The following is a 14,808-nucleotide window of genomic DNA, read 5'->3' as shown; positions in this document are numbered from 1 at the left end:
AGGGATGAGGACAGGGGAGTTTACAGTCCATAGTAATGAGGTTCAGCATTGCCAACAGCAATTTGAAGTAATGATTTAAATAGAAAAAATGTATATAACCAGCAGAGAGAGATTTTAGTTGTGTGTGGTCCTCAAAGACCAAAAATTGCTCTTTCTCTTCTTTTGCCCCTCCTCAGAAGTGCCTGAGAGCTACCAGAGTGTGTCTGGGATTAGCTGTTGGCACTGGTAAATAACTGACTGGTGATATTACTGCCCTGTCTGTGTGTAAAGTAGGTCACATACAGATATTGGCGGCAAGGTGAAAAATGTCTTGGAGTGACTGTGCTGGAACGCATGCCTGGCTGGTGTAAATCAGCAAAGCTGTTAAACTTTGGTGCCAAGTTGAATTTTGTGAGCCAGCTGAAGAAACAAGCAACATGCTGAGAGGGAAACCAACAACAGCTGTGGGATTTCTTTGGGTATATGAGCTCCCTGCAAACACTTAATGAACACTTAATGAATCTAATTTAGTCATTCATTTGTAACTTTTTTATTGTAGTGGTTTTGTAGACTTATGTCTGTTTTGTGACTGGTATATATCACCTTCCCTGTGTTTACAGTGCCTGAGAATCTGGTCTAGAGAAACAACTCATATCAGGAAATAGAAGCTGTTTCTTTCTAATTCCTTAAGGCAGAGTCTTCCTTTTTCCAGAATGATCAGCTTCCACTTAGGCACAAGAAGTTCTGACCAATCAGGGCACTTCATTTCCTACTCCCACTGATAAATTATTATCTCCAAACCAGAGCTGTTGGTTATGTAAGTGAAACCTGTGAAGCCCTACAGTTGTAAATGGATTTTTCCATATGTCATAAAGAAGGCATGTACTTTGAAACTATACTGGACTAAAAAGCAGAGCATCTGAATTGAAGTTACCTTCATTTGAATGTTTATGCATACATATCTTGACAGTGGTCCAGTAAAGTAAAAAATGGTATTCCTGTTCTCTATATCTGCACTGGATTACACTTGGGTGTTCCTTCTGAGCAAGATTTAGGGATAGTCTTATCACTGAATTCCCTAGCCTTTTCTGAGGTTTGCTCTGTAACTGCAATATTCATTAAGCACATTTTTCAGACTGTACTTCTAGAGATGAAATAGGATGCAGAGAAGATAACATGAAATTACATACTGAAGATTGCATTCCAGAGCAAGAGCTGCTCTGCCTCTGCATTCCACAGTATTTTTGGTATTGTTGATTCCATTTGAATTGCTGCAAGCTTTCTCTTCACAGGGTGAAGAATTAATTCACTTAGATGGGAAGTGCTGTCCTGAATGTATTTCAAGTAATACTTATTGTGTTTACAAAGAACATACCAAAGCTGTAAGTATCATGATACTTCGGAGCAATAATAGAGAATTCTGCTTGTGAAGGTTTAGAGAAGTGACTCTCCCCAGTTTTAAGAAGGATATTATTTGCAGTGCAGTGGAAAAATAATCTGTAAATATTATCTGCAAATTCCTTTTAAAATGCTCAGAATTTGTAAAATTTACATTGTTTATATTGTGTGCATCTATTACAGAGATTCACCTTCCTTTCCTTTCTGCGGTATAATCAATCATTTCCCATTAATATTTAATCTCTGTACTCATTGGTTTCTTGTGTATCTCATGGAGGTAAAGATACCTTACTTTTGACCTGTTTGGTAGAGGCTGTCTCGCAGAGGCAGTGCATAATGTTCTGCCTGTATCATTTATTACAGTGTTCACCATGACATGAGTCCATTATTTACAATACTTTCAAGGAACTTTCCTTCTGAAATTATACTGAAGGAAAGGTGATTATAGAGGAAAATTATAAAGAAGGGAGGTGATTGTCCCCCTCTGCTTGGCTCTTGTGAAGCCTCATATGGAGTACTGTGTCCAGGCCAGGAGCCCCCAGCACAGGAAGGATGTGGAGCTCTTGGAACAGGTCCAGAAGAGGGTCACTAAGATGATCAGAGGGCTGGAGCACCTCTCTTATAATGAAAGGTTGAGGGAACTGGGCTTGTTAAGCTTGGAGAAGAGAAGGCTCTGGGGAGACCTCATTGTGGCCTTCCAGTATTTGAAGGGAGCATATAAACATGAGGGGGAATGGCTGTTTATGAGGATGGACAGTGATAGGATGAGGGGGAATGGTTTCAAACTGAGACAGGGGAGGTTTAGGTTAGATATCAGGAGGAATTTTTTCACCCAGAGGGTGGTGACACACTGGAACAGGTTGCCCAAGGAGGCTGTGGATGCCCCATCCCTGGAGGCATTCAGGGCCAGGCTGGATGTGGCTCTGGTCAGCCTGGTCTGGTGGTTGGCAACCCCACACACAGCAAGGGGGTTGAAACTGGATGATCGTTCAATGAAAACAGAAAGTGGTTAAAATATGCCAGTAAGGGTCTTTTCATTGCTCTGGTAGATGAAAGCTGGACCTGATGGCTGCTGTTTGCCAGCAGTTTTGAGAAGTGAAAAATGCAATGCTGTTTTTTTTTGTTGTTGTTGTTCTTTGTTTTGGTTTTTAATGCTAATACTTTTAATACTTTTTAATACTTTTCTTTATTGGATCTCTCTCTGACCCAAGTGAAATAAAATATACTAAGATGTTAGGTTTATTCCAGTTGTGCTTTATTCTTTTTGAGAGGAATTGCCACAAAAGCTTCACAAGCATTTGAAATGCTTGCTGACTCGTTTCTGCCTTTTTACTTCTTCACTTGGTACCAGCATGGCCTCAGCCATCAAGGGCAGCTATGGTGACCTTCCAACCAGATCCAGACAAGCAGACTGCAGGAGGGGAGACAGAGATATCTCTCCTTCACTTACCAGGCAGCTGGCAGTGTCAGGTGGGATGGTTAGTTCTGAGAAAAGCAAATAGCACCAGCTCAGTCTGTGTGACCAGTCTTTTTAAAGTAGAGCAAGGCAACAGGAGAGAGGAGTAAATTAAAATACTTCCAAGGCTAGAAGGAGGTCTAGAGTGTGACAAGAAGGTAATTGTGCAAATAAATACATTCAGACCCAGAACAGATTAAGGGTATCTGCTCAAATACATGTTCCTGAAGCATGGGGAAAAAAAGTGGACAAGTGAGGCAGCAAAGTGTGGAGACATGAGAAAGTACTTTGAGTTAGAGGAAAATGGAGTTGTGTGTTAAAAGCAGAACTTAGTGCTAACTGAAAACAGCCCCCAGTGGAGGGAGTGCTAAGAGGGAATCTGATCAGGGGGTCACAGGCTGTGGATTGTTCTCTGCAAGCCTTTTGCAGATTGCCTTGATTTGGAAAGACAAATTGGGCAAGAGATATGGATGCACAGTCTCACATGACTGCCATAATCTCATGACAACTGGCTTCAGAGCTGAAACAGCCGCAGAGATGTTTAGCTTACTGCTATCACTGGTGTAGCGTTGAGGTTTATATGGGGACTTCCATGCATGAGAAAAACACCCTTTTTATGGGGAGACTCTCCTTCACCACAGAAACAGTAAGCAGCAGGAATCCCTGCTGGGTGGCAGGCCAGGCATTACTGCTGAGGCTCTATCTTGATTTGGTTTGACTGCAGAGCAGCTATGCTGGTGGTGCAGAGCACTAATCCTGGCTGTTGTGTGTCATAATATGCAGAGCGGAGAGACGTGGAAGGAAGGGCTGTGCAGAGAATGTGAATGCCGTGACAGGGAGGTGGTCTGCTTTCAGCGCTCCTGTCCTCCCTGCCCACCGGGCAGCATGGCTGTGAGGGAGAAGGGTGATTGCTGTCCACGCTGCCAGCCAGGTATGGACCCAATGTCTGTCACTGTGATTCATCACTTCTATTACTCCTTTATCCCTTTTGTCACTCCTTTTGGGTGGGAGCACATGCATTGTACACTCATCTGACGCAGGGCACATCTTGGGATCCCAGCTGTCCCTTATCTCCCTCATGCTGGTCTGACGCATACAGTGAATTTTAACTCATCTTCAATCTGCAGCTGCAAAGTAACTGGTTTCTGTAATTCCATTTACTGGAGAGGCACAGGGCTCCATCCTAAGGACGGAAGTCAGTCCTACTGACTTTTCTTGCTTTAAATCATTGCTTTCTTTTGTCAGGAGTATCTTCTTGGCGGTAGTGTTTTGAAAGTGTTTTGTCCTCTTTTTATCATAACAAATCTTATAATGCAGATGATGACCGTCTTGTCAAATCTTAACAAGTGTTTTGGAGTTTATAGGCTCATGATTATTTCTTGGAAGTGGGAAGGAGGAAGAACATGTTTACAGTGCCACAGCCTCACCCGGGGCAGAACTGCTGCCAGTTAATAATTATTGGAAAAATCAGAATAGCCTTAGCTACAGGTTAATTTTACATATAAATTCATTTTTTCCCCAGGATGTTTTCATTCTCATTCATGTACACATCACAGTTAGTAGGCTTTACATTTTGCAGTTGATAGGCTTTATCTGTGGTTTGCTAATTTTTCATTTTGGGAGATGTTCTTGTTGTGTTCATCTAACTTTGGTTTTATCACAGTGCTCCAGTTAATGGCTTATCTGTGTAAAAAGAAAATAGCTTCACAGTTTAATTATACTGTCGTTTGCAGGAGTGGCTTGGCACATTTGCCATATTAATGTGTTAAAGCTTGTTATTTACTGCATGCTAATAAAAATGCAGAACCCTGCAAATTGAAAAGAGAGGAAAATTAGTTTGGGGCAGTTCAGATAAAATTGTCCTAGATTTTTGAAAGGGAACAGCATCTGCACCGACTCCAGTGGAGGGGGCAGATTATTAAGTGCTCTCTGGACCTACCTATTGTCTTTCTTACCAAGAGGCGCCAGTGTACAGGTAACCCTTGAAAATCCTGGCCTTTTCTTTTCGCTTCTGCAGTGGTAGTGCTCTGGAAAATGCATACTGTGAAGTCATGGTATTGAATTTACAGAGCCAAACTTGCATTTTTGTATCTTAAAATGTAAGTGGACATTTCCTATACTGTAAGTGTAGACTTCTCCCTCTTTCTCTGTTTTGCACTGGAGGCTACGAGAAACAAATACAAAACCCAGCCTGCAACCATTTGACTTGTGAACCCACAGCATCAGCCGCTAACACATCTGCGTCCTTAAAGCCAGTAACAATTTATTGCTGCTTCTCACAGATGTGCTGGGGGAAGCAGGCAGACAGAACCCATTTATTCTCATGATCTGTAGAGCATCTAGCCCCAAGCATAGTTGTGTTTTACTAAAAAGCAACAAATATGCCCACTCACTGAGAACATTTGAATTGGAGCAGAGGGATTATTTTTTTTTGTACTTAAAGATTGTCCATTCTGTACCTCTCTGAGCAGTCAGTTCGTTGTCAGTCTGTGAGGATGGAGCTGCATGTACCTTTGGGAAGTTGCTGGTAAGAAATTCCCAATTATTTCCTTAGATAAAGCTGCCTGGAAACTTGCTGTGTAAATGGAGTGTTTTCAGCAGTGAGATCCTTTCTGCTGATTTGTCAGAAAGGAGCAGACAGCTTTTCTTCCAGCAAGCAGAAGCAGCTCAGTAGTGAAGAAAAAAAAGTCTTTTTTCCTGGTCTCTGCAGAGAGACCAGACATCTCTTTTGAGGAAACACCAGTGGTCAAGAAATTCTTCTATAGCACTGTGACTTAAAGCTTCTGACTGGAGAGGATGTGGGCTGCCACCGTACTTTGACCTGAAGTAGTGCATCATTGACTTATTGCAGTTTGCCTGAAGGAAACTGAAATTTAGGTTGTTTTGGGCCATTAATTCCTGAGCACTTAAGATTTTTACTGCTGAACAACAGTGTGGGCAAGAAATGTCTGTTTTATCAATAGTCTAGGAAACCAGAGTCTTTACAATACCCTCCCACATACTGTACACAACAATATAATATTTTGCCCTTTGCATGCCAGTTCGGAAGAAAACCATTCCAAAATTAACAGAACATGAACTAGCAAGATAAGCTAGTAATTAATTTTACCTTGGTTTTGGATTATGCATTTCTTTCTCTCTTTTTGACTGAAAACGCTGCTGATGGTTTTTGCCCTTGTGTCTTTCCTTTGTACCAGGGAAGTGCCACGCAGACTGTTTGACCTGCTCTCAGTCCTTTGATCACTGTATTGCCTGCCGTGATGTGAAGAAGCGGCTGCAGAATGGGCGCTGTGTGGAGACCTGTGGGTCAGGCTTTTATCAGGATGGGGGGACTTGCTTAGGTAATTTCTGCAGGGGATGTACACTGCCAATTGACTTTGTTTTCTGTGGCTTGCTTTGCATTTGTTTGCAGAGTCCCACAGGCTTACTCTATAGAGACTGTCAAGCTCTGTTTGGAAAAGTATTGGGGCATGATACTGAGCGGTAGCCATAGACTTAGTACTTCTAAGAGGTTTCAAATGAGAATGAATTCTTAAATTCTTTTGCTATAGCAAGACAGAATTGTCTCTTTTCATCAGAGCAGAGGTGTTCTGCTGCATCAAGACATTTGGAATTAATGCATCTTTCTTTTCCTCTCTTGGAAGCCTGCAATGAAACATGCTTAGCCTGTACAAATGGTTTCGAGTGTTCCTCATGCCAGACATCCCTGCTGATGAAGAATGGGCAATGTGTGACTTCATGTGGGAAGGGATTCTTTCAGGATCAGCTCATATGTGCAGGTAACTTGAAGCAAAAAAAGATTACAGTGCTTTGTGATAGCAAAATGGCAGACAAAGCAGTACCCAGATGATTAGATATAGTCTCTGTTGGAGGACTTATTGTTGACATAGGTGTTAATGTTCACCCCAGAGTAAAGTGAGGAGTGATCAGAGGAACCAAGTGGTATGGTATAAAACTGATTACTGATTGGGGAAATAGTCATTAAAATTCCTGAGCTGATGAGTTTGGTAAAACTCTGCTTTTGAACACTCAAGTTTCAGATTTCTACCACAGTCCTCTTTTAGTTCAGAAGTCTCTTCTGGAAAAGTGACCATGTTTTTTGTGATGTTGAGGATGTGGAGCAGAGTGCGTACTTTAATTTTACTAAAAATGTAACACCCTGAACTGTGCCTGACAATCTGATCTGCATAGGTGTTTTCTTTTAGCTCTGTGTGGACTAAGCTGCAGCTGTTAATGCCTTTGAGAAGGCAGTATTTGAGGTACAGGGAAAATTACTTGGAGGGATGGAGGATTTATAGGACCAGAAAAACTTATAGTAAAGACTCATTAAAAATGTTTTTTGTTCTTTTCTGTCATCAGTATGTTGCTCTCTCTTCATGGTAGTTAGTAGGGCTAGCTGTTCTTAAGAAAAGAATATTTACCAAATAAATGAATAATTCCACTAGAAAACTGGCATGTGTCTGAACATTTTTAGAAAGTCTGAGAGTAAGATAGCAGTGTTACAGGTTTCCTATTTGGTAATGTTTTTATGAGCTTCTCCCGCTCCTCTGAAATATTTGTATTTTCCCTAACTATAATACAGCAGCTTTTTCATTGTGACAGTTTGTTTTCTCTAAAGTTACTACTTTTCTCCTCTTGATCTTGGCTTTTTTTTTTTTTTTTTTTTTTTTTTTTAGGCTTATTATTCTAATTCTACAACAGTGTGGAGCACATGCTCAATTTCTTAAGCTGCCATTTTAATTTCTTTGGAACTAGCCTTGCTGCTCAAAATTAAACAAGAACATAGGGCATTGGGCAGATTTCAAGGGAAAGCATTTTAGATTCTAAGTCCAGCTTCCTTTTCTAAAGTGACTTGCCTTGTAGAGGTGACCGTTTCATGTTTTCAGAGTCTGAGAAACCTGTCTTTTAGCACTGACTACAGACTAGGGCCCCTTTGTGCACTTATAAAGAGGAAAAAAGAGACCCAATCCAAAAGAATTTACAGTCTTAAGTATAAAATAATCTTCTACTTCATTTGGTTTTATTTTACCATTTCCTTTCCACCTGCTACCAGTGTTTTAATTGGCAGTGCCCATGTACTGCTGAAGCAGCAGGGAAAGGCTAATGTTTCATTTTATTACTGGTTTGTAGATTACTGATTGTACATTCCATCCAAATTTGCAGTCACGCGTGCTTGTAGCTGAAAGTTGCTGGGAAAATTTGTTCCTGTTTCCTCAGGGGAATTAAACTGATTTGCTTTAGTTCTGCCTGGCTGCATTTTCTGCATAAAGTAAAACTGGTGGAATAAGTCTTAATTTTCAGATACAGTCCATAATTCGTTTCCATTCAGTCTTTCTTTGTATTCTCTTCATTTTACAGATCTGTAATCTGATTGCCCAGATGGGCCTTAGGCTGTTCAAGAATATTTTTCTCATAATCATTGTAACAACTGCGATAAGCGTGTTCCAAAATCATAAAAAGAATGAACTAGGCTGTGTTAATAGTTACCGCTCCAGTAAAGTCTCTCTTTAGGAATTCACTCTGGAGATGAAAACACCTACAAAAGTAGGTTTCCTATTCCATTCTACTGTTGAGGCATTGTTGTCTGCATTGCAACAAAAGACAATTAATTAGTCTTTCCCTTTGTTCATGTTTTTTAACACCTGGTTTAACTGAATGTACTTGGACTTTTAGAAGATGGTTGTTTCTTGATCTCTAACCAGTTTTAGTCTTAGACCAAGTTTGTTTCATTTACACCTATTTGTGTAAAGTGTTAAAACCATTAAGAGAATGTAAAGTGGAGAACCTTAAAGCGGTGTATTTAAAGGTCATGGTTCACTTTGAACTGGACTTAGGACAGAGTGGCAGATGAAGGCTTCCCTGGAAGAAACAGGTCATGAAAACAGTTAAGAAGCCTACACCAAAGGCAAAGCAAAGTGAAGCAAAAATAAAAGATGTCTGCCTGCCTGGTAGAGCAGAAGGGCTTGAAGGACTCGTAGTGTTCAGGGCTCTCGTTGCATTTTTCTAACTAAATTATTTATGTTTTTCAAGATTATTCAAAAGCTTAGGCAGAACACACGTGTTTCTGCTTTGATCTCCTGGAGTGCAAATGCTGAGACGTGTAACTTGATACTAAAAGACCCAGCTTGCACTGTAGCAAAGCCCTTGAATTTTATTCACAGACTGTTTTTCTCTGCTGTATCCTGGCTGCAGAGGCTCACCTTGAGAGATAGTGACTGAATGTGCCAAAGCTGAGCATTCCCAGCTCACAGGTTATAGGTGGTTACTGATGCTGTGTAGCACAGAACATGGACCTCTCTGTGCTTTCCCAAAGTCAGCCAGTGATTTCTTACTGTGTTCTTGCTGGAATGCCATTTGCATTAGCCCTCCTGCTGTCATCAAGCTGGGCAATACTGCACCTGTGTTGATGTGGATGAGAGACAGTTTGATAAGTGCATCGCTAAGTCGCTGTCTGATTTCTAGTCAATCAAGAAAGAACAGAAATATCACTTTGCAGGACCTTTCATCTTCTAAATGCCCTGAGTCACTTCTATGAGACCCCGAGTAAGAGAGCAGAAGAGACCCATTGGCTCAGGAGCCACTGGAGTGCTCTTGCTTTCACCAAGAAGAGACACTTGCAGAACCATAAACTGTCTTATGTTGGATGTGACCTCTGGAGGTCATTTGGTCTAACACACTGCTCAAGCAGGGACATATAGAGCTGATTGCCCAGGGCCAACCACCTGGCTGACTTTTGAAGATCTCCAAGGAGTCAGATTCCACAACTTCTCTGGGCCACTGGCAGGTGCCAGTGCTCGTCACCTGCATAGAAAATAAGTGCTTTGTGAAGTTTTGCCTGTCTAGCATTGATTTTCTGAAAAGATATTTTACTGCAGCTTAGTGAATACCGTTGCGTCAGTTGAGGCAGAGAACTGCTCATCCAGTTGCAAGCAGAAGATCAGATGTAATCTTCAGAATCTCTTTTCTTGAGCAGCAGTGTGAGAAACTCTCCCAGCCAATGAATTCAACTCTGGCAAGGATCTTAGTGAAGCACGGTACTTTATTCACAATTGCAGTGACAGTTGAGCACCCTCCTGTTGCAAGAGTGAAAGTGCAAACCTTGTCAGTGAAAGACACGCTGTTATATATCATTGTCCTGACACACATTATCATCTCTCCTGGTTATCTATTGGCTGAGCATCCCAGACTCACAATCTCCTTGACAGTTACTAGGGAATGTTTCCATAATAGATTTGTTATTAGCCTGTTGTTTTTAATTACATTTTGTATTTCTTGATGGAGATAAGAGGGTGGTATTTTTTAAAGTGATTTCATTCATTTTAGAGATTGCCTTGTTTGTTCTGCCCTGTGCTAGGCCTACCCTGCAGATTGCCTTGTCTTGAACTAGTCAGAATGCTCCAGTTTACGCTCTTAAGCAAAATATTTGCCCTATCTTGTGCTAGTCTGCCTCAGCAATTCTTGTTGTGAAATGTAACCTATGCAGCCATTTTATAAGAAGGTTATGAGTTTTGTAAGGGCCTGTACTTTGATACTAGAAGCTTCTTCTGCAGAAGCACAATCTAAATCTCACAGCATTGTCTGGGTAAGGTGCAGAGTCTTGCACGTGTCCATTCACACTGAAGAGAAAAGGGGACAGAAAATGGCACCTACTGAATCTGAACTGAAAATAGTAAAGAAGGGTGAAAACAGCTTCCTGGCAATGCCAGTGCTTCTGTTGACACATTTTCTCACAGCCACTTAGTTGCTCCAGGCAAAGATTGTTTAGCTGACAGTGGCTCATTGAATGCTTCCATTTTTCCCTTGCTTTTTCAGTGAAGCTGGTGACTGGCTGTTTGGGCAGCAAGCAGCTGCTGAGTCTGGCAGTGATCCAGTGCTGAAAGAGCAGAGCCTCTGCAGGCTGAGTGTCTGTGAATGCATATAAATGGGTCAGGAGTGGGTTGGAGTTGCTGTCTCAGCCACACCAACAGCTTCAGCTATGGCTGTGCTATCTGATGGCAGACAGAATGAATGAGTTAGGTAGCTGCTGGACTTGAGACAAAATGATCCTCAAAACATGGAATTAAATTGCCTTGTGCCTTTTGCTGCAAGCACAAGAAATATAGGTGTGTATCTGTAGGAGCAGGAATAAGGCTGTGCTTGTTTGTCATCTGGAAACTGTCAGTTGTTGCCTCCTGGAGCCATGTGGCAGTTTGCATACAGAAATGGCTGTGTCGGAGGAGTCTGTGGAGCATGATTCCGTGGAGGGCTTGCAAAGTAGAGCTAAGGTTTACTGCAAACGTGTTTTCCTTTGTAGGCTAACCTGAGGAAATAGTAATGAATCTTCTACTTTGAGTCATTTGCTGTGCTTTCAAGTGCTACATATGTCTGTCTTGCTAAAATTGAGTTGCATTCTTTCTCCTGTCCATGCCTTCTTCCAAACCTCAGTACTTACATCCCCTGCTTGAAAGAAACCATATGGGCCTGGTCACTGTTGAGTAGTTTGGAGTCCAGAAGATCTGTTTCCAAGCATTTTTACCAAATTCCTTGTGTATTTTCAGGTGTGATGACCTCTGGTAGGATGTACTTCATTTTTCTCACTGTAGATGGAAAACCACGGAAGTCATTTCCCTTCTAGGAGGGCAGCAAGGCTTGTGAAGGGCTCGCAGAATGTGTGCCATATGAAGAGAGATGGAAGGAACTGGGGCTGCTTAGGCTGGGGGAAAGGAGGCTGAGGGGAGACCTTATGGCTCTCTTCCAAGACCTGAAAGGTGCTTACAGTGAGAGCGGGGTTGGTCTCTTCTCACTGGTGACAGGTGACGGGATGAGGGGAAATGGCCTCAAGTTGCACCAGGGTAAGTTTAGGTTGGATATCAGGAAAAACCTTCTTCACAGAAAGGGTAGTTAAGCACTGGTAGTTAACCACTCCCAGGTTGAGTCACCATCCCTGGATGTGTTTAAAAAACGTTTGGATGTGGTGCTCAGGGACATGATTTAGCGAAGGGCTGTTTGAGTTAGGGTAATTTGGTTAAGTTTAGTTGGTCTTTTCCAACCTGACGAATTCTGTGATTGTATGATTTTAAAATAAGAGCTGCCTCGTTAAAGGGCCTGAAAGCTGCTGTGATACACTGAAATGGTTTTGCAGGATCAATACAGAGAGCTGTGACAGCCAACTGGGGATTGGAGAGAGGCCGTGAAGTAAGATCCTAAACTCATCCAGGCTGCAGACTCTGCAGTTTTGTATTATTATCTGACTCAAGACTAGGCATTACAGGTTTCCCACTAAAAGCATGGCATTGGGAATGCTGTTGGCTCCCTTTTATAAAACATCCTTCCTTCTTTTCTCTGTCCTTTTCCTGCTGGCTATGTTTAAAGTAAAATTTATAGTGAGTTTCTTTTGGCACGGAGAACAGGATGTGTGAGCTGATCTGGACTGTTGTCTGCTCCGTTAGCCCTATAGTCGTATATCTGTAGTAGGGCTTAAGAGGGACAGAGCCAGAAGGGAAGGTGAGCTGGGAGAAAACACCGTGCTTAGCTGTAGGTGAGAACTGTGGTAGTGGTGACAAAAGCCCAGCGGAGCAGCTGTATGCTTGGCTCTAGAAAGAGGCCAAGACTTTATTTTGCCCTACACATAGGACAGCTTAGGGCAGCTGCTTTGGAGAATATATAGAGGCGAGGAGGTGCTAAGGAGCACTTGGTCTGCTGCTGGCAGTGAACCATTCCCAGTGGTAGGACAGTCTTAGAGCCAAAGCACAGCAACCCAGCTGACCTGACTTAAATAAAAAAGGGGCATTTTTAATACAGTTGCGTGCATGGATGTCCTTTCTAAACCAGAGTTTGGAGGCCAGGCCGCCAGGAGGGAGTAGCCTTTTTTGGAAATGAATGGTGTTTACAGAAATGACGTGAGAATTTCTGAAAATAACTGGGGAACTTCAGATGTGTTAACAAATTTAGGAAGGTTAACAGTGAAGAACTCAAGCTGTGCAGTGGGGAGAGTCTTATTAGATTGAGTCCTTGTGTCCATCCTTTCGGAAAGATGTTGAAAGTTACAGTGAGCTCAGCGGAGCAAAATAGTCCTGACTGGAAGGTGAAGTGAGGACGATTCTGTAGGAATTTACAGCATGAACTCTGAAGTTAATTTGCAAGTGTGAACGTGCCCTGAGAATCATCCAAGCTGGAATGAGATGGAACTTTTCATCAGCAAAAGAAATTATTGACTGGAGCAAAAAAGTGTGCACAATCTTTGCCTTCAAATGGGATGTCATTGCATTCATTGCATTGTGATTCATCCACAATTAGATGCACTTGATAGTCATGGCATATGTACTTGTTTACCTTGATGTAGGAGTCAGTGGGAGAGATCCTATCAGGCACAAAATGCCCAGCATCCTTATGACAGACTTCTCACATAGAAATATTCAGATAGAATAGTCAGAGCATTGTGAAGAGATCAGGCGTAATGTGGGGAAAAACAGTGAAGGAAGGTTAAAAGGGAGAAAGCAAACAGCTAATTATAAGGCACTAAAAAAAAAAAAAAAAGATGAGAAAAGGCAAACTAAACAAAGGTAAAACTATGGAGAAGGAACCACCCAGAAGGTCAAAAGACCAAATGCTGGATAAGTATCCTATATCTTAGCCTTTAAACCCTCCCTTTTCCAACCCCATGTATGTCATGCCACATTTGTGTTTCAGTTGCCTGTCAGTGAGATGGAGATGATAACGCTTCCCTGCCTTGGGGAGTAATGAGATCCACTAGGATAGTGTGTTTATCTTCTGGGCAGTGTGACTCATATATAAGCACAAACATAGGTGCTCTGTCTCATTAATTAACAAACCACAGGAGCAATTATAGCCTCGGGCAGACAGAAGAAGCATGAGAAGGAGCAAGAAGGGAATACTGGTGATTGCTTGTTTGCTGTAAACATATTTACAGCTGTGTGCTGCCCTGCATAATCATTCCTCCTCCATTCTGCCCTTGTCCTTGTCCCAAGGCATGGTCTTGGAAGGGAAGCACTTCATTCTCAGCTGTACTAGGGAGAAGATGAATTGTCACTCATTTAGAGGGTTTATTTTGGCAGGAAGGTGTTTGCTTTTGTCACTGTTCCACTTGTAAGCGTACTTTTGGCTACGTGGATCAAGCTTCCCAGAGTTTTCACTGACCAGCTGCTGGTACATCTGCTGATTCCTGTCTACTCGCAGATGAGTTTTTCTTCTATGACTGCAACTTCAGACATGTTCGTTGGTATAGAGCAAATGTCATATAGTGCTATTTTCTATTGTGGTCTGAGAACACAAGCATGTACCTGCCTCATTGTAAAAGAATAAATTTAAGAACATCTTAAGAACACATTTGGGTGTAGTCATGAAAAAAAAAAATCACTAAAAGAACTGTAATTTGTACACTTCATGTCAGCACTGGTAGCATAGGATTTAATGTGCGTCTTCTGCACAGATGGACATAAGCATAAATGGGAAGCATGATGGGCTGGATTTTCCTCACAGTTGAACTTGCAGAGTTTTGATTAGGGCGGCTCAACTTGTGCTTTGGTAGGAGGAATTGATTTCCATACAGCTATGGGTTTAACTGCAAGGCGTTATCATGATTGAGGATGACTTTGTAGCCTATATGTTACTATGCCCTTGTGCCTGAAAAAGGGCATTTTGACTTTCCTGCGTTGCAGGGATATGATAAGACTTCAGACGTAGCAAAACACTACTGTATCCCAGCCATGATATGTGGCTCACACAGGGAGAAATGCTGCTAGTGTTCCTACTCAGTAAGAGAATGCCTCTTCTCTCTAGCATGATGATGATCAGGACTTAGGTGTTGCCAGCACTCTTGTAGTCTGATTACAACTACAGAGACAATGCTGATGTATGCTAGGTGTTGCAGTGCACGTACAAAATGGTGATGTAGATTGTATCCCTGAGATGAGATGGATGAAAATACTAACATAGGAAGAGCATAGATCTATCTTTTTTCTTTTCAGAAGCAGTGA

At 41.9% G+C, this 14,808-nt stretch overlaps 1 protein-coding gene across 1 annotated transcript in view; it reads left to right on the top strand.

Annotated features, from left to right (window-relative positions):
* FRAS1 (Fraser extracellular matrix complex subunit 1) overlaps positions 1–14,808 on the top strand; it is a 154,068-nt gene that overhangs the window by 60,254 nt on the left and 79,006 nt on the right. The window contains exons 10-13 of the mRNA XM_015861184.3: positions 1,272–1,361; positions 3,617–3,764; positions 6,031–6,174; positions 6,478–6,612. Of these exons, the coding sequence (XP_015716670.2) occupies positions 1,272–1,361; positions 3,617–3,764; positions 6,031–6,174; positions 6,478–6,612 (517 nt within the window). The remainder of the gene's footprint in view (positions 1–1,271; positions 1,362–3,616; positions 3,765–6,030; positions 6,175–6,477; positions 6,613–14,808) is intronic.

This window comes from Coturnix japonica, chromosome 4, assembly GCF_054131305.1.
Source record: "Coturnix japonica strain WE chromosome 4, WE-NBRP24, whole genome shotgun sequence".
Classification (NCBI taxonomy): Eukaryota; Metazoa; Chordata; class Aves; order Galliformes; family Phasianidae; genus Coturnix; species Coturnix japonica.
Note: the sequence above shows the minus strand (reverse complement) of the source record. Positions and strands in the feature narration are given on the sequence as shown.